General features: G+C 38.2%; 1 protein-coding gene across 5 annotated transcripts in view; it reads right to left on the reverse strand.

The window, feature by feature from the left end:
- Positions 1–27,871, reverse strand: part of tcf12 (transcription factor 12) — a 75,446-nt gene that overhangs the window by 42,951 nt on the left and 4,624 nt on the right. For all 5 annotated transcript variants that reach the window (XM_014027672.1, XM_014027686.1, XM_014027658.1 and 2 more), the window contains exons 4-5: positions 19,035–19,108; positions 13,199–13,301 (exon numbers count right to left, since the gene is read on the reverse strand). In XM_014027672.1, the coding sequence (XP_013883126.1) occupies positions 13,199–13,301; positions 19,035–19,108 (177 nt within the window). The remainder of the gene's footprint in view (positions 1–13,198; positions 13,302–19,034; positions 19,109–27,871) is intronic.

A 27,871-nucleotide genomic window follows, 5' to 3' on the forward strand; every position in this document is an offset into this window, starting at 1 on the left:
GACTTGACTTGGATTTTTGGTCAAAGACTTGGACTTGGAGCCAGAGACTTGAGACTTGACTTGGACTTGCAAAAAAAGACTTGTGCACATCTCTGCACTCCTTTGAATCACCATACCCAAAACCTCTGCATACACCATATAAGATTTACAGACATTTGCACACAAATTTCAAGTAAATGTATATTTATGATGCTGAACTAAAGTAGAACAAAGTGATATATCAAGTGGAGCATACTGCTGGGTTGGCCAGTTCCAGAGCCGGGAGCCTAAATTAGCTGAATAAAATATCACACAGTGACACAATCTCCTGTCTGACGCACAAATGCTGTAACTCACTGAGAGAAAAATAGGTCACTTTATTAAAAAGCGTATTGCATTAAACAAACTAAACTAGTTAAACACTTTATGACTTACATTTAAGATTGAAACATTAAAGTAAATAACAGCTGCTATTGTGAGAATAGGTGTAACAAAAGCAGAATGTATGTGTTTCATGTGTTACAGGCTTGTTATTAGCCATGATCTGTTTTTCTTCCTCTGAACAGAGCGGTGTGATCACAGCCTCACAACAAGAGCAACACTAATTTTGTTATGTCTGGAGTTAGGCTGTTTGTCCTCTGCAGCCCTACGAGGAACAGAGCATGTGTTTTCTTTTTATGGCACAAGCCAATTAATTAATCTGAGTGCGAACTCTAAAATCTATTCTTAACATTAAACATCAGGAGGTAAGAAAGCACACAAGTAAAATGAGTAAAATGGATAATAAATGTATGAAACCTGCCAGCGCTCAATGAATCTCAGATTTTTATAAAATCACTTTCATGTGGAGGAAMAATCGCAATGACATAAATTCTGCTGAAACTATTCTGTGAAGCTGATAATTAGCATATCACTCAAAMGTGTGAAAGTGCAACAATACTTGTGAGGCATCTCACTGCAGAAGGAAGCCCATATTTATCAGAACATGTCATGGAAGTTGTTAATGCCAGCTTTAAAAGATCTAAACSTAATATGTGTTAGTTATAAATTGGTTAAATCTATTCACTGAAATAAATATAAAATATATAAAATCTTTTTAGCAACAGTTGTAGCTTTGAACAGCATACATACATTTACATCAGGATTTTTGCTTTTTTATGATGTGAGACAGTATTGATTTAAATATAACTACATGAAAGTCAAGATTTTGTTGGAATAACACTATTTAACTTTTCTTTGTTCTTTGTTCGTCTGTGTTACTCTGCTGCATTAACCACAAGAAAAGTGTTGTTTCCTTCATTAACCTTCAGGTTATTGACCTCTGTTATCTTACTTTCTCGTTGTTTGGCGTGGTCATCTTCAGGTCCACAATTTTCATCTGTCTTGTAATAAAATTAGCAGCACAATTTGGTTTAACAGCTGACATGACTATAGTAAAGTCTAGKTTGGGGAGCAGGTGGTTTCTAATTTAGCTAAAGCAAAAATCATTTAGGTATTTATTCCTTATAAGAAAAACAAGCTAAGGTATCAATTAAGCTAGTTTGTCAATTTGCAACACCAAATCGTGAACAACATTCAAGAGGGATTTCCCAATATAACGTTCACAGGGGTTCTCATTTCGTTGCTCTTATCCATGTCACATGGATTTTGAGCATATTCAAATAAATTCATAAAACAAACATTTTTTAAATAGCTGCAGTCTTTGTTGCAAGTTTGACCCAAACAAATGTGAGTTTTTGAAACATTCATGCGACATGCTAATATGTTAATACAAAGTTAATGAAACTGCGATTGAAAATTTGTGTATTTTCTCTCAATTGTTGCACGATTTTTAGTCACCAACCACCCTCCAACATTCGCAGCCAGGTGCCTTTAAAATGACAAAAAACTTGGCTTGTGGTTGGAATGGTCCTGGATGTGTTTCCCCTTGGATTCACCTGAACTTCACGTTTATAAGAACAGGCTACAAATTCATAAAGAAAGAGAAATGTTAAATTTAGACATTTCAATCATTWCACAGTTTAGAGGTCAATCTGTCAGATAAAGAGTTTGGAGTCCACTTCAGACTCATCCCCTGTAATGCACATGGAGAGGTAAACGAATACCACAGCACTGTTGTTAAAATCCTGCTGGAAAAAGAAGTACAGGCTGGTCATTCATTGTGCCTCCTTATTGATCACAGGACCTCAGCGCAGCAGAAGGTCGAGGCCTTTATTTGATAATGAGAGCAGCAGTGACCTAAGCATCGGCAGTGATCAATTCAAAATCGTTGCCACAAAACCAGCCAATTAGTGAGCACTGCCTCTCAGATGCATTTCAAAGGCTTTTTTTATACCAAGCTCAAATGAATTAGATGAGTTTTTTTTATTTGTTTTCATTTGTTTTTTTAGTAAGCGTGTTTGTTGTTGTCTGGGTCTATGTTCCAGTCTAATGACCTTCATGCCACGTTACAGTAAAACACTATTCCTAAATTGTTGAAAGATAATTATTTCATGCCAAACATAAACAAAGTACAACTTTTACATGCAAACTCAACAAAACCTGAATAAAGTCTGGCAGGTTTATGTTTTATTTTTATGTCAAAATCTATAAAAAATTTATTGAAATACAAAGATCAGCCTCGGAGACGAATAAATTAAGCGCCAAATAAATTATCTTTCCTATGAAGTTCAAGTTTTGGCCTGTCTGGATGCCTCTGAGTGAAATTAGACCAGCTCCATGGTTACTAATACATTTCTGTGGCACATCAAATGTACACTCACTCGTCTTTTCATCGCACCTTTTAACGTGCCTCCTTTTGTTTCCCTTTCAGGAGTTTGAGTACATCCATTCTGTCAAAGCTGTTTGATGCATTCACCAGATTTTTTTTTGTCCACAGTAAATGAAAGCTGGCTGGGTTAGAGGTTAGTTCAGCATAGATGAGGAAACACGCAAGGGGGTGGGGGGCAATGGCATATCAGCTTCCTCCCTGGCTGGCAGAAGAATGTTTGTAGCACCGTATGAGAAACAACAGTCGGACGGAGGAACAAGAAAGAGCAACAAAACGCAGAGGGAAACATGCCTCCCTTGCCCTAAGCTCGACATCAATTTCTGTGTACAGCCCTGTCAGCGGTGACATTATTCAAAACAGCGAGAGCAAATGTTAATGAGTTCTTATTTGCATATTTATATTTTTTTCTTTGTTGAAATGTCACTGATTATTATGTACTAGGATGATGAATGCATCTGCTTATGCAGGCTGATGTGTAATTAGCCATTAGGTGGAATGAATAGATCAATTAAAGGCGAGGGACTGGGATTAAGGGAAATCAAACTGGGAAGAAGGCGAGAATAAGAAATAAAATAAGACCAAGGCTCAGGGGGATGAGGAAATATCCCGTGCGTTTAGATGTGGTTACAAATACAGAAGAGGTTACTAATCATAATAAATTGTCTTAATTAGCGAAATGACAAATATGCAGTGTTTTAGTAAATAATCCTTAAGCCATAAAATGTTTTTTAAAATCAAAAGCTACTGCTTTTCACACAAGCTAAACTGTTTTATTTTATTTTTCCCAAATCCATCTCTGCATGAGAGAGGAAGCTCACTTCCTGCTTGTGTTTTTCCCTCCCAGGATAATCAGGTGCCACGGCTCGTTCGATTTGAATTTATTCTAACTTGGTAAAAGGGTGACGGCGGGGAGCGGTGGACAGGGGAAAATGTTTTCGCTTGGCCTTTGCCTTTTTTCCGAGCCCAGCTATTCTCCTGCCAGTGCTTGTTATTCACAAATGAGAAAAAAAATGCATTACTGTGGACCAGATGGGAACATTCCACATGACCAAACCAATCAATCACTTTGGTGGGACGCAGGTGTGACACAGCCGTGCAGCAACACACCATTTCACAGTCTATCAGGCACAAACACATGGTCACCAATCAATGGCACCCTGAGGACCCAYGAGGAGGGGTGCTCCTGCGTGGCCTCGCCGGTTCAAAGCTGATGACTTCATAATCACACGGCCAATCTCTCAGAGGAGAAAGGCGATGAGCTCCCTAATAACATCTCCCAACGTGCGAGCACCAACACTGTAATGGATGCTGCGTTMGCGGAGGGGACACTAACGTGCTCTCTCACGTCTCGCGTTCACGTGTGAGCTCACCGCCATCAGGCCCTGTCAAGCTGTGAGATTGTTGAAACAAGAGCAGATTTAACAAGCTGCAGAAATGTCTCCCAGTTGGCTGTTAAGAGAATCAAGACAGTGCGTAACATCAAAGAATGAGTCAATGTTTGGTATTAGATGCCAAACAACTGTTGAACAGCGAAACAACAGAGAGCCAAAGAGAGGTGAAGGACAAGCAAAGGGATACACACATGGGTTAGGAATGCTGACCAAACTCATAGCACTGTGGGCATTTTTCCTTACACTGAAAAASTCCTGAGAACCCTAAGCGGTCTTGAGTTTAAGAGCACAAGTCTGCACTAAATAAAACCCCAAACCAGCCAGAAGGAGGAAAAAAATCTTTTGAAGATCATGCTCTGTGGGGTAGGAGAGCAAAAACTGGAGCAAAGATTTAAAAGAGTTTTGTTGGTTTTAAGTTTACAAAAAAAATCTACCTTACCACCCCCATATCCCTTGGATTAAAGAACAAGTCTCACAGAGTCGTGCTTCTCTCTACACTTCCCACACTTTACACTCTCGGGGCTGTGCCAAGCGAGGAGAAAATGTCAGAAATTGTCAAGTGGGAGTAAAGGCGAAACAAATGTTTGCATTTTATTATCCAATCACAATCCACTACAGTACAAAATGAGCGGAGTGCTACATTATCTAGTATTTAGCTTGCCAGTACACCCAGCATGGACGCAGGAGGCCTTGGCAGGCGGTGGGAGTCAGATAAGTGGTGGGAAACARAGTTAACAATTAAATTCAGGTCAGGCAATTTAGGCTTCAACTTAACCCACAGCCGTTGATTTGTTAACAAACCAGTGGATTTACTGAACCTAAACCTTACGAAGTTCAAGTAAAAACTAAWGATTGATGTGCAGAAATCAGAGGTCAGTTTCAAGCATTTTTCTGTTTTACAGACGTTTACTTAGTTCTGACAAAATAAAAAAAGGGAGAATCTAAAAATGAATTTGCCATCCTTCTTTGCCTGACCGGGGTTCAAATGTTTCTACCACAGGGGATCCCAAGATAAATGCAAGCAGACAACCGCCTTCTAAAAGAATAAAAACTTCCCTTTATTTTTTTGTTTGTGAGTGGATATCTTGGATGCACACAAGTATTGTGCATTTTTTAAAGAAAGCTGTCTGTATTTTGCTGTTTTTACAAGGCAACAAATTATCGGTGACAAAAAAAAGCAAACAGGGTTTTTTTCAGTGAAGCATTTGTTTGATGGATGTGAGCAGGTCTTTCAGAGCTAAAACAAAAGTCTGTAAAGTCCACAAGTACAGAAATAAAAGCTGACACAATAAGATGTTTTAAACCTAACTCACTCAGTAAAAACGTCTTATTAAAAATGTCAAGCTGTTCTATTTAACACAGTCACATGCACTCCAAGATGACTGACGTTCACAGCTCTGGGTTCTTTCAAACAATAACTTCCTAATTAATGAGGCTGCAGGAATTTGGTGGTCAGTTCTGTCATCTTGTATTCCTCAGTCTGCAGGTTCAGGTCCAGGTTGCATCTGGAATAAAACAAYTGTTAAATCTTTCGTGTGAGTTTGCTCACTGTGGCGATCCCTAAAGTCGCCCAAAGAGAAACAACAATTTCCTAATTAAGGGAAAATGCTTTTTGGGTCATAATTCAAGCTAACCAGTTTGAATACATCCAAAACAGACCTAAACTGTTTTACTATCAATTTTTCTTCTGAATGAATCACTTCCCCKTCAGAGCTAAACTCGTATTAAACGAGCTCCGACGTTCTTATTGGCATCAGCTGCAGGCAGCAATGAGGCGAGGGAGAAATGAGAAAACGGGGGAGGGTAAGGGAGAAAAGAAAGAAAAAGAGAGAAGGATTGATGTTGGGTGCAAAGGAACATAAGAGCAGTGGGTTTTATAAAACCATTTTTAAACTCCTATTCAACAGAAAAGTTCTTTTCAAGACCGAAATGACCTCTGAATATGTGCAGTTAATAGAAGTATCCAGTGACCCTCTAACAAACAAAGCTGCCTGTTTCCATCCTTGTGAATTAAACTTTCATTTGTTGCAGTAAACTGACTCAAACAAGCTTTATGAAGACATTTTTGATGATCATAAATATATTTCTGGATGTGGCGAATGGTACCCTGACCCCTGCAGCTGCTTCCTGAAAACTTGTTATGTCATCATAAGTTGGCCGTACCACCGCTCCTCTATCCTCTTTAGAGAGACGTCCCCTGGGGCCTTTTCAGTATACAGCTGATCCTCTACAGCTGGACCGCCTCGCCAGCCGCATGCTGGGGGCCAGGACCTGAAGGAGGGAGGCAGAGATTGGGCAGGGCCCAGGATGGGCTGAGAGAAGCACTGAGGAGAGGGGTGTGAGGAAATGTGGGCGGTATACAGAGAAGGAGAAATTGGATTTGCGCCCTTCCAGTWCATCTTCGGCTCTTCGCACTTCACTGACCGCGGAAACAGATAAGCCCACCCTGCAGCGATGTATAGTGACCCGCCACATCGGCTAAACAGTACTGCACACGTCTAATATTTTCTGCGTGTGTCATTATAATCTATTTTATATATGTTCTTATATAGATACTGCATGCAATATATACAGTAGTACTGCCCTACCTCTATGCTCGTTTCGTGAAAGCTTGCAGCTTGCTGTGTGTGCATGTGTGCATGGGTATGAACAGCTAAGTGGGAAGACAGAGCAGCATTGGCAGCACCTGTGACCCATGCTGCACTAGAAGCTGAGTGCACACCTGAACAGCACCTGGCCACAATCACAGCCTGGGTCTGGGGAGGGTCTCCCCTGGGACGGAGCATTAGCAGATGACACCTGCCCCAGTAAAAACACACGGGGGACGCCAGCGTGATGTGGCATTTGACACYTCAGAGAGAGCCTTGAGGATGAATTAAATTTAGAGAAAACTGCAGGGAGAAATTCTGAGGGGGGACTAAACTGTGGAGAATAGATGGATTTAATCTTTAAAAAGACAGGGGAGTGAAAAGAAATAAGTTTTAATGAGGTTTATAAGTATAAAAGAAAATAAATATTTTTGCGATCACAATTAGGTGTAATTAGACAAAAAGACCAAGGCTAAAATGGTGCTAATCATATGTCTGTGTTTATGTAACAATACTTTGCAATTTCATAATTTTTTATTGCCTTTTAATATTTAAAGCCATAATAGTGGTCATTATATGTGATTTTTCTTTTTTTATATGGATTTTTCCTGTATAAATTGTATCTAATTTTAAAAAATAACCACTAAATACAAATTCACTTCCAAAAGTAGTGCATAATTTGTAAAAATTGAGTGAAATTAGCAGAATCATGTTTTGCTGCCAATAATTTGTCTTTATTCAAATAGCTATTATAGCTTTAACATTTGGGTAATGAAAATAGCAACATGTGTTATTTAAATAAATAGTTGATCATGACAACAAACATTTAACTAAACTAAAATGTTGAACATGTAAAATTAGAAATTCAGACACTGTTTTAGTGTATTTAGCATACTACATCAGCGGATGGTCCAATATTTATTGGCGCAGCTACGCACAACAATAACAGTCAGGTAGTCTTATTAAAATAACACGTGTATGATGACAGGATAAGCATGTGGCTGCATCCGTGTGTTGATGACGGAGTTAAGCTGATTAGTTTTATATGCGAGACTAAAGCTGTTTGAGTAACAGATATGAGGCACGCCCGAGGAACGTGAGTAATAAACAACAGCTCAGCAGTTCTGATATCCCGGCCTCAGGCACACGACTGGAGGGGAGCTGATGCAAAAACAAAACGTAGTCAGAGACYAAATGAAACCCAATTTGAAAAAAAACTTTAAGAAATCAAACAGTGCATGGACAAAACAATTATTGAAAATTTATATTTATGAATAATTCAGCTCTTCATACTAACTGGTATATTTCTAAAAGTTGTATTTTTGACTTCACAAAATGGTTAAAAATATGCACAAGTAAAAATTTACATAATTGGTTAATGGGCTTTTATTTTCATTAACCAATTTATAGAAACAAATATGATAATAAAGTTTATAATACTTCAAATAAAGTCTTAAGTCCTCTTTAAAAGAAAACCAAACAGAGGAGTGAAGTCGATAAAACAAACCCGTGATAATAGGGTACTTTTAATTAAATATATATTTTTTAAGTAAAATCAGTCTATTGAGAAACTAAGCATGCTTTTAAAATATAGCATCAAAACTATAAACCGCAGCACTTCCAGTTATCACTCATCCCATGTGATAATTTCCCAAAAGACAACCTTCCCCACTGATGTCTAAATCAAGCTGACGCTGTAAAAGAAAATCTGAGCGGGTAATTAGATGCAACTGTTTCTTCAGGGTCATGAACTCGTAGTAATCCATGAAGCTGAGTATTTACAACTAAATCAGAGATAAACTTCCACCAAAAGACCCACCRAAGAGTGAATCATGGCAAAAAAAAAGTATAAATATGTGCATATTCTTACACACTTTTTGTCAAAGACAGTCAATAATTCTTCTCAAAAACAGTCAGCTAACTCAGAATCATGGCAGATTAGTGGACAAAAGACAAGAATGGACATTTTGGACACAGTGTAAAGGTGAACTGAAAAAATAAATACCATTTTCTTTTTGAATAAAGCTTCCCTTTAAATAAGCTATATTTAAAATGGTCTTTGCAAATATTTAATTTAATTTAATTTAATTCAGTTTATTTATGTAGCATCAAGTCACAACATACGTTGCCTCAGGACACTGTACATGAAAAAGAACAATCTAAAGAAGAAACCAGCAGGCTGCATTGAATCACTTCATCACAGTCTCCCATTCCCTTCTGCTGCTTATGCACACCTGTGCTGACAGTATTAATGTTGTCTACATGCACTAATATTAAATAATAATAATAAGACGTTTTAGCATATCTGTGTGTGAGGACATGGAAATCCCTCCCTCTGCAGCAAATCTTTATGAAGGATGACTCTATAGCCTGTCTAAAAGTAGCTTGTGTACTAAGGTAATAATAGGTTGAGTCATAGAGACTAGCCTGACTGATAATGATCTTACACACATGAACAGTGAAGTCACCTGTAGAGCCGCCTGCAGAGTTTAATGTACTGATTAAGAAGAGGATTGTAGAACAAGTAGGTAGAGTTAAGACCAGAGACCAGCTGATCCAAAGTCTGCCCTAATTGGGACCCAAATCCCATCACTCATAGCATTAATGCAGTTTTTCTATTTCAAAGCCCTTTTAGCTTCTCTTTAAAGCTTCCAGAGAAACACAGTCAAATTAAATTGAACAATTTAACAAGCTGTGATTAACTTTGTTCTGACATAACAAATCTAAATTTGAAAATGAGACATTCAAATTCATTGATAAACATTTATTTTGGTTAAAAAGATCAAGCAACTGCAAGCTAACAATAACCAATACTGTGCATGTACCATAAAGTATATACTGTAGTGACACCCCACAAAATTACAGTTCAGCATTCAAGTCCTCAGTTTTTCCTTGGATTTCTTTTCGGAACTTAACTAACAATTGTTTACAGAAACCCCAGCAGTTTTGCGGAAACGCAAGGTTATGAATATAACCGCGGTTCCTTGAAGGAATGGAATGAAGTACAACGCGCGCCTGGCTGAAKCCACCTCTAATCACKTCTTTAGACCRGTGACGTGGTGACATTGAACGTCGGGTGACAGGCTCCGCCTTCACCCTGTAAGTTCGGAGTCACCAGCGTCATTACTCAGTTAGATACCGCCCTTCACCCAGCCTTTCGTGATGCGGGGCCAACAAGGTGTTGTACTTCGTTCCATTCCTTCAAGGAACCGTGGTTATATTCATAACCTTACGTTCCTTTTCAGTCATTTCACTCAGTACAACACACAGTTGTAAATGGGACTTGTCAAAGCACCCCGCAGAGCAGTATCAGACCTGAGTTAAGTAGTGTGTCTGAGTAAGTACTGTACTAATGCAGAGCTTTGGACCTGGCAGAAAGTACAAAATGAGCCACCGAAGGTGGTGTTACATCCAGGCTGTAAAATCGTKCAAATGTGTTTGGTGAGGCCCAGCTGGCCGCGGCACAAATGTCACTCACAGGTACCCCTTTAAAAAGGGCCCAAGATGTCGCTACACCCCTGGTGGAGTGAGCTTTAACTCCAAGAGGGATAGGAAGGTTTTTGCTGCTGTATGCTAGCAAGATGGCCTCTACAAACCAGTGAGAGAGTCTTTGTCTAGAAAGAACTTTACCTCTGTGTGGGTTAGCAACAGCCACAAACAGCTGATCACATGACCTTACATCCTGTGTGCGGCTGATGTAAGTGCGTAGAGCACGTACTGGGCACAGAAGATGCAGCCTCTTTTGCTCCTCAGATGCAAAAGGGGGGGGAGGTGAAAGCTGGAAAGCTCTATAGACATAGAGCTGTAACTAGAAGGTATCACCTTAGATAGATACGCAGAGTTAGGGTGCAAAACCACTTTAGAGTCATTAGTAGAAAACTGGATACAGGAGGGGTTCACTGACAGAGCTTGGAGATCCCCGACCCGTTTAGCTGTAGCAGAAGGAGCTAAAGAAGGCTTCATCTGAGGGATGCCCACCAGGCCTGCTTGGTCTGCCCCTTCCACGTCCAAGTACTGACCCTATCCGGGCACAAAGGCGCGGATGGACAGCGGTTTGCTCCAGGAAGACGTCAGCTCCAACACAAAGTCCGGAAACATGGGCATTCTGTGCTTCACATCAGCCGGTTCAGACGGGAGATAAAACCCTGCGAACCTCGACGGCTTTTGAGCAGGTGGGGGGTCGGGCCACTGTACCTCCAGTTTAGCAGCAGCTCGGCGGCACAGGGACAAGAAGGACGAATCCTGGTCCACCCTCTCGGCTTAGATCCAGTAGAAACTGGGTCTCACCCCCCTCGATGTTGGGTGAGGCYGCCTCGTGCTCCATCTGGTTCGCCCAGCTAGCAGCGGGGGCTTCGACCGCCGAATCCTCTTCTTCGTCGGACTGAGCCATCTGGCTGGATTCGGAGAGCAGCGGGTCTTGTCGGAACACAGCGGTTTCCCCCAGCATTTTCTCCAGGAATTTCACTCTCCTCTCCAGTGTCGGACGCGAAAGTCCGGCACAGGCCCGGCAGGACGATGGGCGCTCCACAAGCGCCCATCGAGTGTGAATGATTCCTAGGCAGGCCGGGCAGGCCTCATGCTGGTCCTTCTCATGAAGCTTAAAGCCGCACCCYTSARGACMGGGGCGAACAGAAGACTTCGGCTTCTTCGGAGGTGGTTTTGTGCTCATCGTGAACCACAAAACAGATTTTCAGCAGAAAATAAAGGTCACTTAAGTAGCGTTGAGCGGCAGACACACGAACCAGCAGGTAACGCGGTTAGCACCAGTGAAGCTAGCCTAAGAAGCTTTGAAGCTGAGCTAACTAGCAGCAGCTATGTGAGCTCAGGTTTAGAGGTGACTATCGCAAGGTGAAGGGCGATAGAACTGAGTAATGACGCTGGTGACTCCGAACTTATAGGGCGAAGTTGGAGCCTGTCACCCGACGTTCAATGTCACCACGTCACCGGTCTAAAGACGTGATTAGAGGTGGCTTCAGCCAGGCGCGCGAGGGCGCGCGTGTCCCATATACAACTGTGTGTTGTACTGAGTGAAATGACTGAAAAGGAACCTCAAATGATCTCCACAATAAACACACAAAAAGATTTGAAACAATTAGTCAAAGGTTCAAAAACTGACTGGATCGACTGAACTAAAATTTGTTTCTTCGGCAAGACCAACTGTTTATTGTAAAGACCATCTACCTATCATCACAACTGTGCATTTGACTCAGCTGTAGTTATTCTACCCTGAGCATTGACGAGGAATAACCTCTCAGGCGTGTAATAATGAGGACACTGAAAACGCCACACATTTATGCGAACCTTGGATATTACCATGGAAAACAATTTAATAAGACTGCAGTCATCCAGAATTCCCAGCCTGAGATAAGCAGAAGCAATTCCAAGTTTACAATCATGCTGTCTAAAACTGACATATCGCAGCAACAGATCACATCCATATTCTGCCGCTGGCGAGCATTTTACAGATACAGCTGAAGAGGAGAGAAATAGCAGTCATGTGATCAATTACAGCAAAGATAACATTTTGTTTCCGTTCAGCTGCATCCATTTGTGAACTAATCACAGAGCTTGGAAACCAGTCTCTATGGCCATTATACAACGAGCTGAAAAGTAGTTAGCCATAAAAGTGTCAAGTGGTTCCACATCACAGTGATGCTGAATGCTGGATAACAGACAGCTTTTAATTGTTGTAATGTCAGAGCATATTGTGGCTCATTAACAGAGTGCACAAAGGATAAACAAATAACAATTTATACATGACCAAAAAACAAAAAAAATGATGTAGCTGAGAATACATTTAGGATATTTGCGTTTAAAAATAAAGACAGTTGGATAAAGGCTGACAGGCAGCGTTGATAAAAGACAGTCTCTGAGCTGTTGGAGAGAAAATCAGCAGGTTTGAAACCAGTGAGCTGGGAAATGGCATGTTAAACTGRATTCAGTTAGGCTCACGGAAAGAAATTATAAATATTCTGTAGATACCRTCTAGTTCACAAAGTCAGACCCGTTTGTGGTCCAATCAACCCATCAGTGAGGTGAAGCATAATTTGACAAAACCAAAATGGAACATTAAAACATAAAAAAACAAATGATAAGTTGACGATGCATGGAGAGTTTAAAATTGGAAATTAACTGCGAGAATATCTTTGATATAACTGTTAACTYTAAACACATACACATACAAAGCACAAGTTGATGAAGGTGGATTTAGGGTCTTGGAGAGAGCTTATGACAGAAAGCCATACTGATAGTGTGACTCCCGCCCTGGGGGAGGGTCATCACAGAAGAGGAAGATGCAGAAAGGGGAGGGGAGAAAATACAGAAAACAGTCTTGTAGCCAGCAAGCCTTTCAGCACTGCTACCTCCAGATGCATCATGGGTCTTGCACATCAGTCAGGCGTCATTTTTTTACAGTATATTTAGTCCCAAAGGCAATGAGAGGGCTGAGTTAGAAGAAGTAGTTAACTTACCCATTATGTTTGAGTTCATAAAAGGTGTTGGGGACAATCCTTCATGGGACACTAATTGACTGTCACTCAAATGATCGCTGTAATGAGGGCTGTCTGCGAAACCCTGGAGGGGAGAGATCAGAATATTAAACACAATATTGAGCTACTTCAGTAATTGCAGCCTACCACTAATTAGTAAATGAAGAAWGCAACTGGTCAATAATGTCAAAGCAAAATCTGCAAAATATCTTTAAAAATGAAAACATTCATATCTGCTGGTCACAGCAACCCCATCTGAATATCAACTTCATATTTAAAACAACATTATATACAGTATGAATTTGGTGGGTTTGATTACATGGAGAATCAAAATGTGAATCGATTCACAAAAATGAATGAATCGATTTCATTGTTATTGTATAACAGTAAGTTATGTCTTTAAAACAAATTCAGTTTGATTCTTGATAAGTTTTGTTCACAGAAGGATTTGTGGTGACATCTTTTTTTATTTTGAAGTTTTATTGTGTTACTAAGACAATAGACAGTTACAGTTCAATACCAGCACAAAAATACTGATGCTTAAAGAAAAGAAACATATATTTGATTATAAAATGCCTACAATTCATTTTGTTGAGAAAATAATAATAATAATAATAATAATAATAATAATAATAATAATAATAATAATAATAATAATAATAATAATAATAATAATAATAACCAAGGATCTATGTGCCATTAGAATCAGTTGTCTTTTTATTTCCATGTGGGTTTTTTTTTTTTACATTTTTCTGTTCTGCATGCACAATCGATCTGCACATAGATCCTGCTCCTTCCTGTTTATTGACCAATAGTAAAGGAGCTGACCCAAGAAGGGAAGCCCCACCTTATTTGCATACCGAGGCAAAATGCATAAGGTAAAGTAAAAATAGGAAAAAGAAAAATGTAAAAACAACACATGGAAATAAAAAGACTTGTTGGAAAAAAACAATTAAAATTCATTAAAAAAATTTAAGAGACACAAATGCAACTACAAGTAAAATGAAAACCAAATACATATATACAGTTTTAAAAACAGTAAATTTTTAATTACATGCTAAAATATATGATTTGTTGGAACTAAGCTGAAAAATAAATATAAAGGTCAATTAAATTTTAAAACATGAAATAAAGTTCTCATTTTTAATTAATAGGTGCATTTTAAGTGTATTTATTTATTTGTTTATTTGGCCCATTTACATATTTCTGCTTTTATTTTTAATTATGTCAGTTTCTGTCCTCCATACGACCACACCTGGGTGTACCAGAAGCTCAAAACTAAGTGTCAAAGGCAACAGCAGAAAAAGTTGTTTTGGCAGAGAAGATTTGGCAAATTTTTCATATGTACAACCCACATATTCAGCTTTACTGCCTATCCCACAAATGCATGTTCCTTACAAATGTGGCACCATTTAACAAGGAAATGAACAGGCTTTCCAATGGTTTAAGATTTWTTGCCACAAAGCAACAAAAAAAATAATCTACCAAACACAAATTTCCTTACCGTTTTTTTTTGCTAAGTTTTAATATTATTTATTAATGACCATTTTCATGCATGCATACAACATTACCTCAGAGGGGAAAACTTTCAAACTGAACTTATTTGTGCTTTTTCTTATGCATTTTAACAAAAAGTTGGTTGTTTAGTGGAAGGAGCAGAAACACAGAGATGCAATCCGGCATGAGTTCTAGGTACCCGCAGCTTATAAAAATTGCCTTTTTCTCCTGCAGCTTCACAGTACCTTTTCATGACAGTTATCAGCTTCAGGGGCTTAGGTCTAAATATCGGTCACAGTATGGTTTTGGAAAACTTGGGGTCCCATGTAATAAAAGATGCTCTGTTACGGTGTTAATCCCAAACCCTGTGAAAATCCCCCTGCGCTCCAGTCAAATACATCTTCCCAAACTACATTAACTCCCACCAGACGGACCAAGCAGCAGTGGGCTTGCATTTCTATGGAGCTWTTTCCACCAACCCGTACACTTCGCATTCAACATACAGTAAAAAAAAGAAAATCTTATTATCTATCTTTTTTTATGAGTGGATGGTGATAGAGTAATTTCAAAGGCAGTAGAGTGTTGTGCTGCGTTGAGGGATTCCCTATTGTGCTCCTGCCAGGCTGCACACACTGTTAATCACACCATGAACCGACTCAATAATAACAACAGCCCCGTGAGAAGCTCCAGTAAACTAATACACACACACACACATACACATATAGACTTAAATATAAACTGTTAAAATAAGCAAGTGAAAAACATTTATACATTTCTACAGAAAAACAAGAGTGTTTCAAAATAACTCTTCAAAGAATAAATCTTGTTTTTGAAATTAAACACTGCTAATAAGTCTTTCTGTTCTTATTTGTCCAAAATAATCTGTTTTTTTTTCAATGAAGTTGAGTTCTAGTGCTTATGATTGCAGGTGTGTGTGTGCTTCTCCATTGGGTTTTTTGCGTATACGAAGGAATCCACCATCTTGGACTGCAGCTGGAGACCATGATCCATATCAGGCTTGAGAATCTTTGTCAGCTTGGCCCTGTAGGGCATGAACCCGTTTTCAAATGGCTGACTTTCTTGCTGAAGCAGACTTTGAGGACCTCTGCTGCCATCCAAGATGGTGGAGGTGTGGTCGGTGAGACTCAACAAGAGAAGACTTTTTAAGAAACTTTATTAGAGGCAGTCAATCTGCCCAAAATCAAGCATGAGACTGGAGGGGACGGTAACACAACTGTATTTTTACAAAACATTTCAGTTACAGAAAGCTGTTCCCATTGTTTTCTGCTGGAATAACAAATATAAACGCAGCTCAAAAGGTAAGGAAATTTGTGTTGGGTAGATTATTTCTATGTTGTACCAAAGTTTTTTTGGCAATAAATTTTAAACAGTTGGAAATCCTATTAATTCCCCTTTTAAATGATGCCACATTTGTAAGGAGCATGCATGTGTGGGATGAGCAGTAGAGCTGAGTGGGGTTTGCGCATGAACGATTTGCCATACTTCCATACCATTGCCAAACAGCCTATTTTGCTCTTGCTATTGACACTTGTTTTGAACTTCTGGTACCCCCAGGTGCTGCCCATCAGGTGCCAGTCATAAGATTTATTGCCAAGAAGCATTGTTACAGCAAAGAAATAATCTACCAAACATACATTTTCTTACATTTTTGTGCAAAGTATAGATACATTAAACAAGCTGTGAGAGGACTTAGCTTCTAGCTATATCCAACCTTAAAGGTAAGTGTACCCACCACCCACCCCAAAAAAAGGTCTACAAATATACAAATATTACACAAATATTTAGCCTCGCTGCGAGTCTGTTAGATCATCAATCACAGGGTCCTCATCATTCCCAAACACTGGTGGCCTACATCTATCTAAGACACTAACATACTCTGTCATCGCTGCCACGGGGCAACATTAGCACTACTGGCTAAATAACTGTCAGATCACCATGGYAGCAAGCAGGCCACAGATCATGCCTTGCTCCCCGATCGCTCAMCACAGCATTTATACAGTCGTTTTCTTTTTCACACACTCTGAGCTGCATCCCAGGTGAATGCGTGGCTGAGCGTGAGAAGTCGTGATATGGTCATGATGGATGCGTGTGGGGTCGGGTATCAATTAGGGCAGGGCACTGGGGATGAGGGGGGCTGTCGTTTGTTGGCGATGGGCACAGCCCTGCCTGTCAGACTGCCAGTCCACAGCCACAGCTACCCAGGAAACAGMGGCTGGCTGGCAGCCAAGGTCAGCTCGGCAGGTCTCAGGACTGTTCACAGTCGGCTGATCACACATTCGTAGCGCACCAGCAAACAAGCTCAGGGACAAGACTGAATTCCCTTTGTTGCAGCCTGAAAGATGAGGCACTCAGAAGTTCTTTCAACAGCCTTGGACAGATTTTGTGAATAAGGCATAAATTGGTAAATTTCTGAAGAACGGTGTCTTTTTTTAATCATTCTTTTTCAGAAAGCTCATGAAATGAAAATARTTATCGCAAAAAAAGCATCTTATATAACCATGGATCGATCTTCAAATCAAAAAGAAACACTACCAGAACATGTTCTATAGGGTTGCATTGTTGGATTATTGGTCATCCACATTACTGTAATCCATAAAACATAACAAATTGATGGGCTGACTCAGTTGAGAACTGAATGAAAGGAAAAATGTCTGCCTACGGTCTTGGTACTGCAAATTATTAACTAATTAATTAAAAATATGAAGTTGCATTTATTTTTAAAAAATAACATATTTACTAATACTGTATTTCTAAATGTTACAACTAATCCATCCAAGAGGAGTAATTTTAGATCTTATGCTTAAAGCTGCCTCTGTTTTAATAAAACTTTTTTTCTCAGTTGAACTTCACAGTTTTAGATTTATTATTAATGGAAAGCATTTGTAATACAGAAAAATATCCTAATTTGTACTGATTTATAGTTTCACACTATAAAATATCTTCTGTTTTTTTATCAGTTCTGTAAAAAATAGGTGGATGTTTTACAGAACAATCTACTGTATGTGATATTAAGCATCCTATGGGCTTTGTAGTCAAATCTGTATCAGAATAAAAAGACTGTGCAGCTGTGTTAGTTAGAGTGTCTGCAGCCCTTATGGACGTGCAAACAGCTGTCTGCTGGCTGATGCTGTGCCTTGTAATGTCAGAATCACTCATTTATATGCACCTGGAGCGAAGATATCTCAAGCTGCTCTGTTTTATAATTCAAATCAAGCTGCCTATGTTACCATAGCTCGTGGATGTTCGTTCGGGAAGGGCACGAGAAATAAACAAGGTAACGCAGCCCGAGTGGCTCTGACATTTAACTGAACCCTAATAGAAAATGACAGGAGATTGACATTAAATGAAATTCATACAGGGGCATCCAGAACAACCAAAGTGTGAGGGACAAACAAACGGGGAGAGAGCCGTTCACACTTACTCACACRAAAACTGACAGGTTCACACTTTCAACATGTCATACATCAGATACCATGTTCTGGTTTTATTTTATGGATTAWATCATCTTAATTACACAAGCACATCAAATTTAAAAAATCTAAAATCCTCACACAAAATATTAGCCTTGGTTGATTAACATGCTGTACGTGACTATCTTCAAAAGATAACTTCTTGAGCAAATTCAAACAGAGTTTAAATTCTCTCTTTATTGATTTGCGTAGAGCTGTGATTATTACCAAACGCCTAAAATAAAGTAAAATAAACTAAAGCAACAAAGAACTCACTAAAATGCTCAGAAAACACCTTCCAGTTATTAGTCACTGGCTTGTTTCAGTAAATATGTTTTTACAGCCAAACACAGGAGCATATCCTGAGGCCAAACAGTCTGACAAAAATAATTACTCACAATATGACTGAAAATACCTTTATCACCAGCTGCATCACTGCTATTAATAATCCTCAAAGCAGTGATCACATATCAAAAGCTGAAAAAATAATTTACTGCCAATAAAACCAGCAGATATTCACCTTTAGGTTAAAAAAAATCTTTAAATTTAACATTAATCTGAGGTAAGATATGGTTGYTAAACATCCAATTCTGGTTACTGTTCTCCCTGACAAGTGTTTAACATAATAAATTAAATCAGACACTAAAAATCAATTCAAATAGACCTGAAAACATTTTCTAATCCATTCTGTCACAGAGAAATACATCTGTATAGGTGAAATAACCTGACAGGCCTGGAGAACAGGTGAGGCTGAAACACTGTGAATTTACCACTTTGATGTAATGAGTGTTAAATGATGTGCCGTGGAGCAGAAAGGCCACCGAGAGGAATTATATTGTGGGTCATCTTACCCGCGAGGACTCATACGAGGGACTGGACTCGCCACCTGGGGCCCACGATGCTTGGGTGGTCCGCTCATCCATACCTGTCAGAACGAGAGACCCACAACTCCGTCAGCAAGTCACCACTTCTCACAAAGTTCAGTGTGCAGGTATTTGTTTCCACGACCTACCTCAACACAGACACGTAGGTTCTGAACAGAGACTTCAACAAAACAACACTGGTGTTGCCTTTTATTAAGCGATAAAGAGGAAATAATGCCAGTTTAACCAACTCCTTATTAATCCAAGAACAAAAAACACATAATGATGTGTCTCATCTAATTTATGTACTGTCTGCATAAAAAACATCCACCACTTCAGAACATTAGATTACATACTCCTAAAAAATGACAAAACGCTAGGCTAAGTTCACACTGCAGGTCTTAATGCTCAMTTCAGATTCTTTTTAATTTAAATGTGACYTCCATCAGACTCTAGTGTGAAAAGTCCACAGCCCTGAAGTGACCAATACGTGGAAAAAAAAGATATGACGACACAAACAGCAAGGTGTGTTTGCATAAGTACATATGGCATCTACACATGTTAGCATGTGTGTATTAAAGCTACACAATATGTCGATACATTGTCATTGTGATGTGTGTGAAATAGTCACATTGAAGATCCTGCAATGTAGGAGGTAAATTAAATCAATGTGTCGAGGGACTAAACCAAATAAACCAGTGGGTCCCAACATAGCTTCCTCAAAGCGCCCCTTTCTTACTTTCAAGACAAGCTGAACCCCCCGATCCCTCGCTACCCCCCACCTCTCCTAAAGACGCGTTCAGCCTCTATCTCTTTATCAAAATTATAAGTGAAAAGAAATTTTAACATGTTCGTTTAACTTAATACGTGTTCGTAACCAGATAGAAAATACACTAATATTTGAATGTTTGAATGTGAAAAAAGTTCATACAACCACACCAGCACTGGGATCAGGGCTGCCACGATTAATCGATTAATCGACGACTAATCGATTATTAAAATAATCGATGACTAATTTAATAATCAATTACTGTATATTGTTTTCTTTTTTTTTTGTTCTTTACTTTGTTTTTCTCACCAAACTGCTTTGACACCTTCCACTGCCACATCTGCCTTTCTGTCCTTGACACACATGCACAGTAGTGGTAACTGGGGTAGGCCGTGGACGTGACATTATACAGACAGGCTCTGGTATCATGGCTACTTGGCAACGGAGCTCAAAAGTGTGGGAACATTTTAAGAAAATGAAAGAGAAACCTGTGTAATATGTGCAGAGCAGAACTTGCCTTCCACAGCAATTAATTTTAGTTAGCATATAGCTAAAATCTAACGATGGTTATACTGTATAATAGCAGCTGCATTCTGGCGTGATAAGCTGTATGTTTTATATTCATTTAATGTATGATCCGATTAGTCGACTAATCGAAAAAATAATCGGTGATTAATCGATTAGAAAAATAATCGTTTGTGGCAGCCCTAACTGGGATTGAATCACAGGATTTAATGCTTTCTCTGTGAATTCAGCCAAGAATTCAGGAAACAATAATACTTTTATAACTTTATTCAGGACCTGACTCCACCTCTTGTCATTGCATCATTCAAATTGGCCAGCCTACGGCTGAAATCAGGTCCCCATTTTCCTGTTCTAGTGTTAAAACAACAGTTCAATTAAGTGTTGAAAGTGTGTTCAGGCATGTATGTTATCTATATGTACCTCCGGTTCTGTGTAACCATCTTTGATAGCCACTCAGACCAGTCTGTAAATAAAATCATCAATGTTATCACAAAAATATTCACACAATATCGATATCATTATTCACCTATGAAAGACTACAGAATGTGTGGTGCTTTTAAAAATCAGTAGTAAACAAACCCCAAGAAATTTCTTCAAAAGAATAAAGCAAAAAGTTACAAGCTTTTATTTGGAAAAGGAAAATAAATGAATTATACRTGGTTGTAATTATTCAAATAGATTGGTTTTGGTGATTTTTGTATACTAACAATAAATTGATATTTTCACACCCCTGTGCTCTCTGGCACACCCCCAGGTTGGGAACCATTGCACTAAACCATAAGTCATCACACCAAACAGCTTTTATTTTGACGGGTTGCTTCTGCTGGCAGAAGTGGGCAGCTTTGTGTCAAAATAGGTACAACTTTCATTTTGTTGTGAAACAGAGTTCAGTGAATTCCAGAGCCGTGGTGGAAGACGACGAGGATCTTGAAAAAAAAAATTAGGAAGACGAGCAAATTCTMAGAGAAATGGAGGAAAAGAAGTCAAATACAGTTGCTAATATTAAAACATGATAGAAACAGATGCTAAATACTGTATGTGGAAACAAACTCCACATCTATCATACTAGTTTCGATACAGACACATTAGTATACCACTGTTAGTATAGACTGGCCCTTGCCTTCCTACGCAGTTCCACTCAACTCTAGTTTTCCTTACCATTAGTATCAAAYGCTGGGGTAAATTTTCAGTCATCCCAACCATGACAAATCTAAAACATTCAGAAAAGCTGAAGCAATTGCACTTTTAATCTGTAAAAATGTGTGTCTTGGTGACTAACCAATCATTAAAACACCTTCAGACCATCATAAAATAATCTCATGGGCAGAACTATCAGATTTGGGTCACTTTAGCCTGCAGTGTGAGCRTAGCCTTAGATGAGAGACTTCCCTAAACTTGAATTAATGTGTCCCTGTCTGAAACATAATTAAATCCATGAAACTCACAGGTGCTCCTTGGGGAACCTGCAWTACAGTTGTCAGTTCTAAGCTTAATTAAAAACATCAGCCTCTTTTGTAATTATTTTAGATTGATTATATTTCTGATTAACATCGCATGTCAAGTACACACTGATCCCAGTTCAATATCCACTTGCTGATAGCTGGCTTGACAGAGATTAGATTTTCCAATCTTTCTTTTTTAATCTAGAGGTAAAGAAAAAAATGTTTTATTAATTCAATGGTTCAAAGGTTCAAAAGTTTCAAAATGTAATTTCTTTTCTCTTAAAGGCTTTTATGGCCACATTGTTTCATATGTTCCTAATATTTCACAGGCAAACAACAAATACATAATTTGATGCAGGCTGGAGAAACACGATAAAACTAATTTTTCAGATGAACAAAAACCTCCATCTCATCTTTCAAAAGTCAAGCAGAAAAACACAAAAATCAATAATGCCAACCAAACTGTCAAGCTAGACCATCTGGCATGTGTTGGAAAATATAATATCTGGGATTTACAATCTGATTTATGTTATAGTCATTAACAGATACTCGAAGCCTCGATTCTTCTTGCTGTTTAGAACAATATTGTGCAGCAGAAACAACAAAACTGAAGCTGCAGAGCAGGTAACGCATCTACATTTAAAAAGTTATTGATTATATCTCTTGTAATTCTATCTTTCTCAGTAAAATGCAATACCATTTGTTTGTTTTCACTTTCAAATAATAAAAAATGTGATTTAAAAATATGTTTGCTTGAAAAAAAACCTGTGAGCAATAAAAAAAGTTTTCAATATTTTTACCTTTGAAGTTTTATGAATCGAGATAAGATGTAGCAAGGATTTTATGAAAGAGAAGATTTAAATTTAACCAGCTGGGAAATATATGAGTTAAAAAAAAAGGTAAAACTCTTTAGTGTTACAGAAACTTACTGATTACAGTGTTTCAGTTTTAGTTTCTGTAACATTACAGACATTCGTTTAACGGCTGTTCATTATAATTTGATGGAAAATCAAACTTCATGAGAAACTTGAAGAACTAATTATACTCTTAACCAGAAAGTCAGTGACATTTCTGTGAGCAGAAAGCACGCTCCAGTGAGCAGAGCTTCAGATCAGTTTCATCCTGACAAACAAGATGCTTTGCTGTTTGCACACCGTAAATTCGTTTCCTCTTCTTCTGTGGCCTCATAGAAAAACTACACAGTTTAAATTTGTCTCACTTCCATCACTTTTATACACAACAGTCTTTTACATTTACAGTCACGCTGCTTGTGTATCTCATTTTAAATATTCCTGTAGGTAAGTTTACTATAAAGCAGCTGACAACCAGTTGACAAAGTTTTCAGGGGTTGTCCTTTCGTCTTATTACCGTCCCCTATGGACTCAAGGGACCCCTCTCTCCACAGTGCATGAAATTTCTGCACGCAAAGATTACTTACAGATACACAAAACTTCAGTTTACAAAACTGACTAAAAAAACAAAGCTATGAAATTATTAGAACTCAGTTAAGAAGCTGAAAATCCTCACAAGCAGCATTATGTGTGTCAAACTCGTTAAACAATAAAGAATTTTTTAAACCTCAGATAACCTACTGACCAAAACAAAATCAAACTGCATGTAAAGAAAACAGCTGAATGGAACAGAAAAAGCACTTAAGTTGTCAAAAATAACTGTCCTTTCTTACCGTCTCTGTTGGATCATTAGGAAACAGCTGCACCCTCCCTAAATCCCTGATTCAGCAAAGCTCTTCAATAGAGATAAAGTGGCAATTATTCACATAAATACGATTCTTAAAATTTTATTGATGATCTGAAATCATGCACTGAAACTTATACATTTCAAAGCAAAAGCTTAGTAATCTGTAAAAACAAAGCAAGCAAATTTACAGCTATTTCTTCAGTATTTTAGCATCTACATATTTATCATAATTAAATAACATAATAACAAAATCTGATGTTATCCCAGTTATACCAGCATTAAAACTAATAAACCCATTACAAATGTAGTGATGACTTAATTGAATGCCCTCTTAAGTGCCCCAATGTAGGCCTAAAAATGTTTTTCAAAATTGGAAATATAAAAATGACAAATTATTACAGAAAAACTGCATGAAACTGAAGAATGAAGGGGACAAAGGCCTGTGTTTTTTTTTTAGATACTTTTCTTCTACAAACATTCTTACATCATTTACGGTGCAAACCATAGAAAATAAAATACCTGCAAAAATGAAAGATTTGATGGAAGTTTAAACGCTGTCACTGAGGACGGTCAATTTGAATGAAATGACGACATTTAACCAGTGATTTAACACTTTTAACCATCATTAAAATTAGGGATGGGTCTGATCCAGTATCGGTGTTGTGCTCTGACACCAACATGAATAACGAATGAAAAACGGGTTTCATGCACGCCTACTTAAAATTGAACGTTCAGTCAGATGCACAACTCATSCATGAGAGTAACTGAGGTACAGTATTTGTAAAAATTAATTATTTGCTGAGCTAAAATGACTAYGCCTCACTCAAAAACAATTAGCTTCAAAACTTGCCCAAAAAGGTGAGACAAAATTTTGAATCTTTAAACCAACGTTTGCGTATTGTTTTTTTAAGTCAGTCGTTTAAAATTATGGTGCCCTCATTCCCAGCCTATTTAATACATTTGTGACACGAACTGCAAACATTTATTTAAATATGCAAAGACACATTTTCACACAGATGTAGAGCATTCATATGTAACGGCTCATTTGAGACGTAATAGGATCAATGGGCCTCATGCAAGAACATGTTCGTATTCTTCTCCTAAATTTCTCTTACTTTTGTTCGTACAAAGGGTTYGTACGAACATGCTACGTCAGATTCAACAAACTCTTCTATCTTCAGGAAAAGTGCGTAAATGAGCTGCGTAAATTACACCTGTTCTATCCAGCTGCTCGTGCACGCGAGAGGAGATTAGCATAATTACCACCCCAAAAACACCATATAAGGCTATGTTTCCTACCACAGATACAAGTATTCATTCATGAAAATTGACAGCGAAAACTGAAAAAATAAAAACTTTACGAGTTCAGAGATTGAAGTCCGTCKGTCAGAGATCCAGAAAAGAAAATCTGTCATTTTTAGCAGGTCAGCTGTGGAATAAAAAGAGCTGCTAAAAGTATAAATAACTGTGTTAAATCATTTTCATTTATTCAGAAGCCGCAGCGCTGCGCACCGTGCAGGTGGATAACAGCAGACTGGCTGTTCGTAAAATATACGACAGGTCTGGACCACTCGTAAATTTTGTTCGTATCTGAAAAAAAATCTTAGAATACGAAAACATTGGTGAATGCCACAAATTCTCCTAAATCACTCGTACGCACAATTTAAGAACAAATCTGTGCGTACSAACGGTTCTTGCATGAGGCCCAATAATCCAAAATTACACTGAAGCTTGGGACTGGACAGACTCTGTCTGCAACACAATAGACCTGATTGTGTCCACTCAACACGTTTGTGTTTACACCAGAAAAAAATTTCAGTAGCGTCCAAAAAGTGGCACTTACCCCATCTAAAAATATGTGCCTGCTCATCTAGAGGCTCCAATCAAACGAACCAAAGCCAAGATGAGAATTAGACACAGAAAATCTGATCAAATTTCTAAATAAAAGCAGGCAATCACAATGGCAGGCAAATACATCTAAACAGCTGGATTAAGTTTAAAATTTTTAAATAGGCTGAGTGTTGTAACAAAAGATGATGAGAGGTTCATCATCCAAAAGAAAAAAAGAATGGACTTAAATCAAACAGCGGAATGATGAACTGATTTGTTTTTAAAACACTGTTATATAAAGATGTTTGTTGATTTAAATACAGCAGAATTATTGAAGAGGATTCATTAATCCACACAGTCCCATTAAAGAAAAATATCTTTTAAATAAATCCTAAATGCACTTGTGTTGTCACAAGCTATTACATTTGTTTTACTTCATCTTTATAAAAACATCAAAAAATTGACCTAAAATTAAAAACTTAACTCCTTACTGTTGTGAAATGAGTACAATGTTAATGCATGCCCTCAGCCGCATTGTTGTACAGTTGTGTGTCAGCATTAAAATAAATCTCCCACTGAGGCTCTATTACATAAATTAATATGCTACTGAGTTTAAATTTGAGTGGGTTTTTTTCTGAATTTAATCAATAAACATCTGCCCTCACTCGTCCATTATGTTTAATATGTTTACAAATCTTTAGGAGAACTGATCCACATTTACGATTCTGTAGTATAAAAAGCTGATGTTTAAATCACAAAACTGAAAATAAAATGGGACGAAGGTTTCGGAAGCTAAGGTCATCTCTGAAATGTTTTATTTTGGAATCCAAGTGACTTGACGAACCAGCCTACATCAACAGATGGCCACAACCAACAAACGCATCACTATACACCACTGAATGAAAATCATCCATTTCACAATGGCCTCATCAGATTTGCATCATCAACACAGCTGGAGAGAAGAAATGATAACCCTCCGTTAAAGCCACTTTGGCTATTTTTTCCCCCCCAATCCATCTTTCTCCAGCACACTTTTGAAGGGTCTTGCCTATCCCACTCTGCTTCAATTATCTGGCAATGCCCAGCTGAGATGCAATAATCCAAACACTCATTCCCTGCAATTTTCACACTTAGGTCTGCACACTCACTTGCCTTAAGTTCCCAATCACTTCTATAGGTGCCTCTTCCCCTACCTTGAAGATCTGAGAGACATGAGCTCTGACTGTAGTCTGAAGAGGGGAGGGATTTACTGCAGGAGAGGAATATTTAAATCAAAATGTATGCAGATGCAATCTAATTTTAGCCTCTTGAAATTAGAACCTGGTCTATAGAGGGAAAAGTTGTGAAGGAGCTTATTTCCCTTAAAGTATAAAAAAATAACCTTGATTCCAAACACAATGTTTTACAAACCTAATTTTAAAATAAAATGTGAAAAGTCTTACAATACATAAATCTTTAATTTACTTATTTGTTTAAGTCTTTAACATTTTATTCCAGTTAGATATTTTAGAACCATTATAGCTGTAAAAAATGAGATATTTCTATGTTTTTGGTTTGAATTTTTATKTTTCTAAGACTACTACATCCTTAAAGGAATGTTTAGGGGTTAATGTAACTCAAACTCAGGGCAAATATTCCTCACCTTTGTTTACAACTAGATTCAGCTCAGTACCTCAGCTCAGCTCATTTGCATAAGATCTTAGCTCCAACTGGTGCTTTAACGCTCTCCACTGCTCCATTTCCTCCTTCAAAATTACCCCACTTCTGTCGACTCTCATCCTACAGCTTTTCGTCGGCTTTCCTTTCAGAAGAAGAGAGAACTTTACATTTTCGCTTTTGACTTCTCTGATTTCGTTGTTCTACCTCTGACTCTGTTAACATGCAGAGATGGTTTATCAGTTCAACGTTAGTCAGAAATTTGGGTAAGTTTWAAAAAAAAATAAACAGAATTTCAACAAATTCAATGCCAATAGCACAGAAATTATTAAAAAGATTTTGGGGAGTGATGAAAATCTTGGTGCATGAAGGCCAAGGACAGAGAGCACTGATGAATCCAGGTGACCTTCTATGGCTGAGATCGATACGACCACATGGGACCAGGAGTTTCCTGGATAACCAGTGTCACTCAGTGCAGTCTGCAGCTCAGTCCAGGAAAATAACATAAAAGAGGAAGACATTTATCAACTCTGCTTCTCAGGACATAAACTCATCCCAGATGATAGACTGACGAGTATGAATATATGGTCACTGGTCAGATGAATCCACTTTCATCTGCTTTTGGAAAAAAATAAGCATGAGATTTTGTACCAAAGACAAACAATCCAGGTTTTTTTTAATGAAAGATGTAAAACCATAAAACTGCAGCCAGAGTGACAAGCATTTGTTTAAATGGAGACGTATCCTGCTTTTTAATCTTTTTTCACCTTTAAATCATCCAGTTGGGAAAGTGGAACTGCAATGCTTTGGTCTGAATCCCTCCTTATTGGCTACGTTCACACTGCAGGTCTTAATGCTCAGTTCCGATTTTTTGAAAAAATCCAATCTTTTTGTGAACGTTCACA

This window comes from Austrofundulus limnaeus, unplaced genomic scaffold (assembly GCF_001266775.1).
Source record: "Austrofundulus limnaeus strain Quisiro unplaced genomic scaffold, Austrofundulus_limnaeus-1.0 Scaffold5, whole genome shotgun sequence".
NCBI lineage: Eukaryota > Metazoa > Chordata > Actinopteri > Cyprinodontiformes > Rivulidae > Austrofundulus > Austrofundulus limnaeus.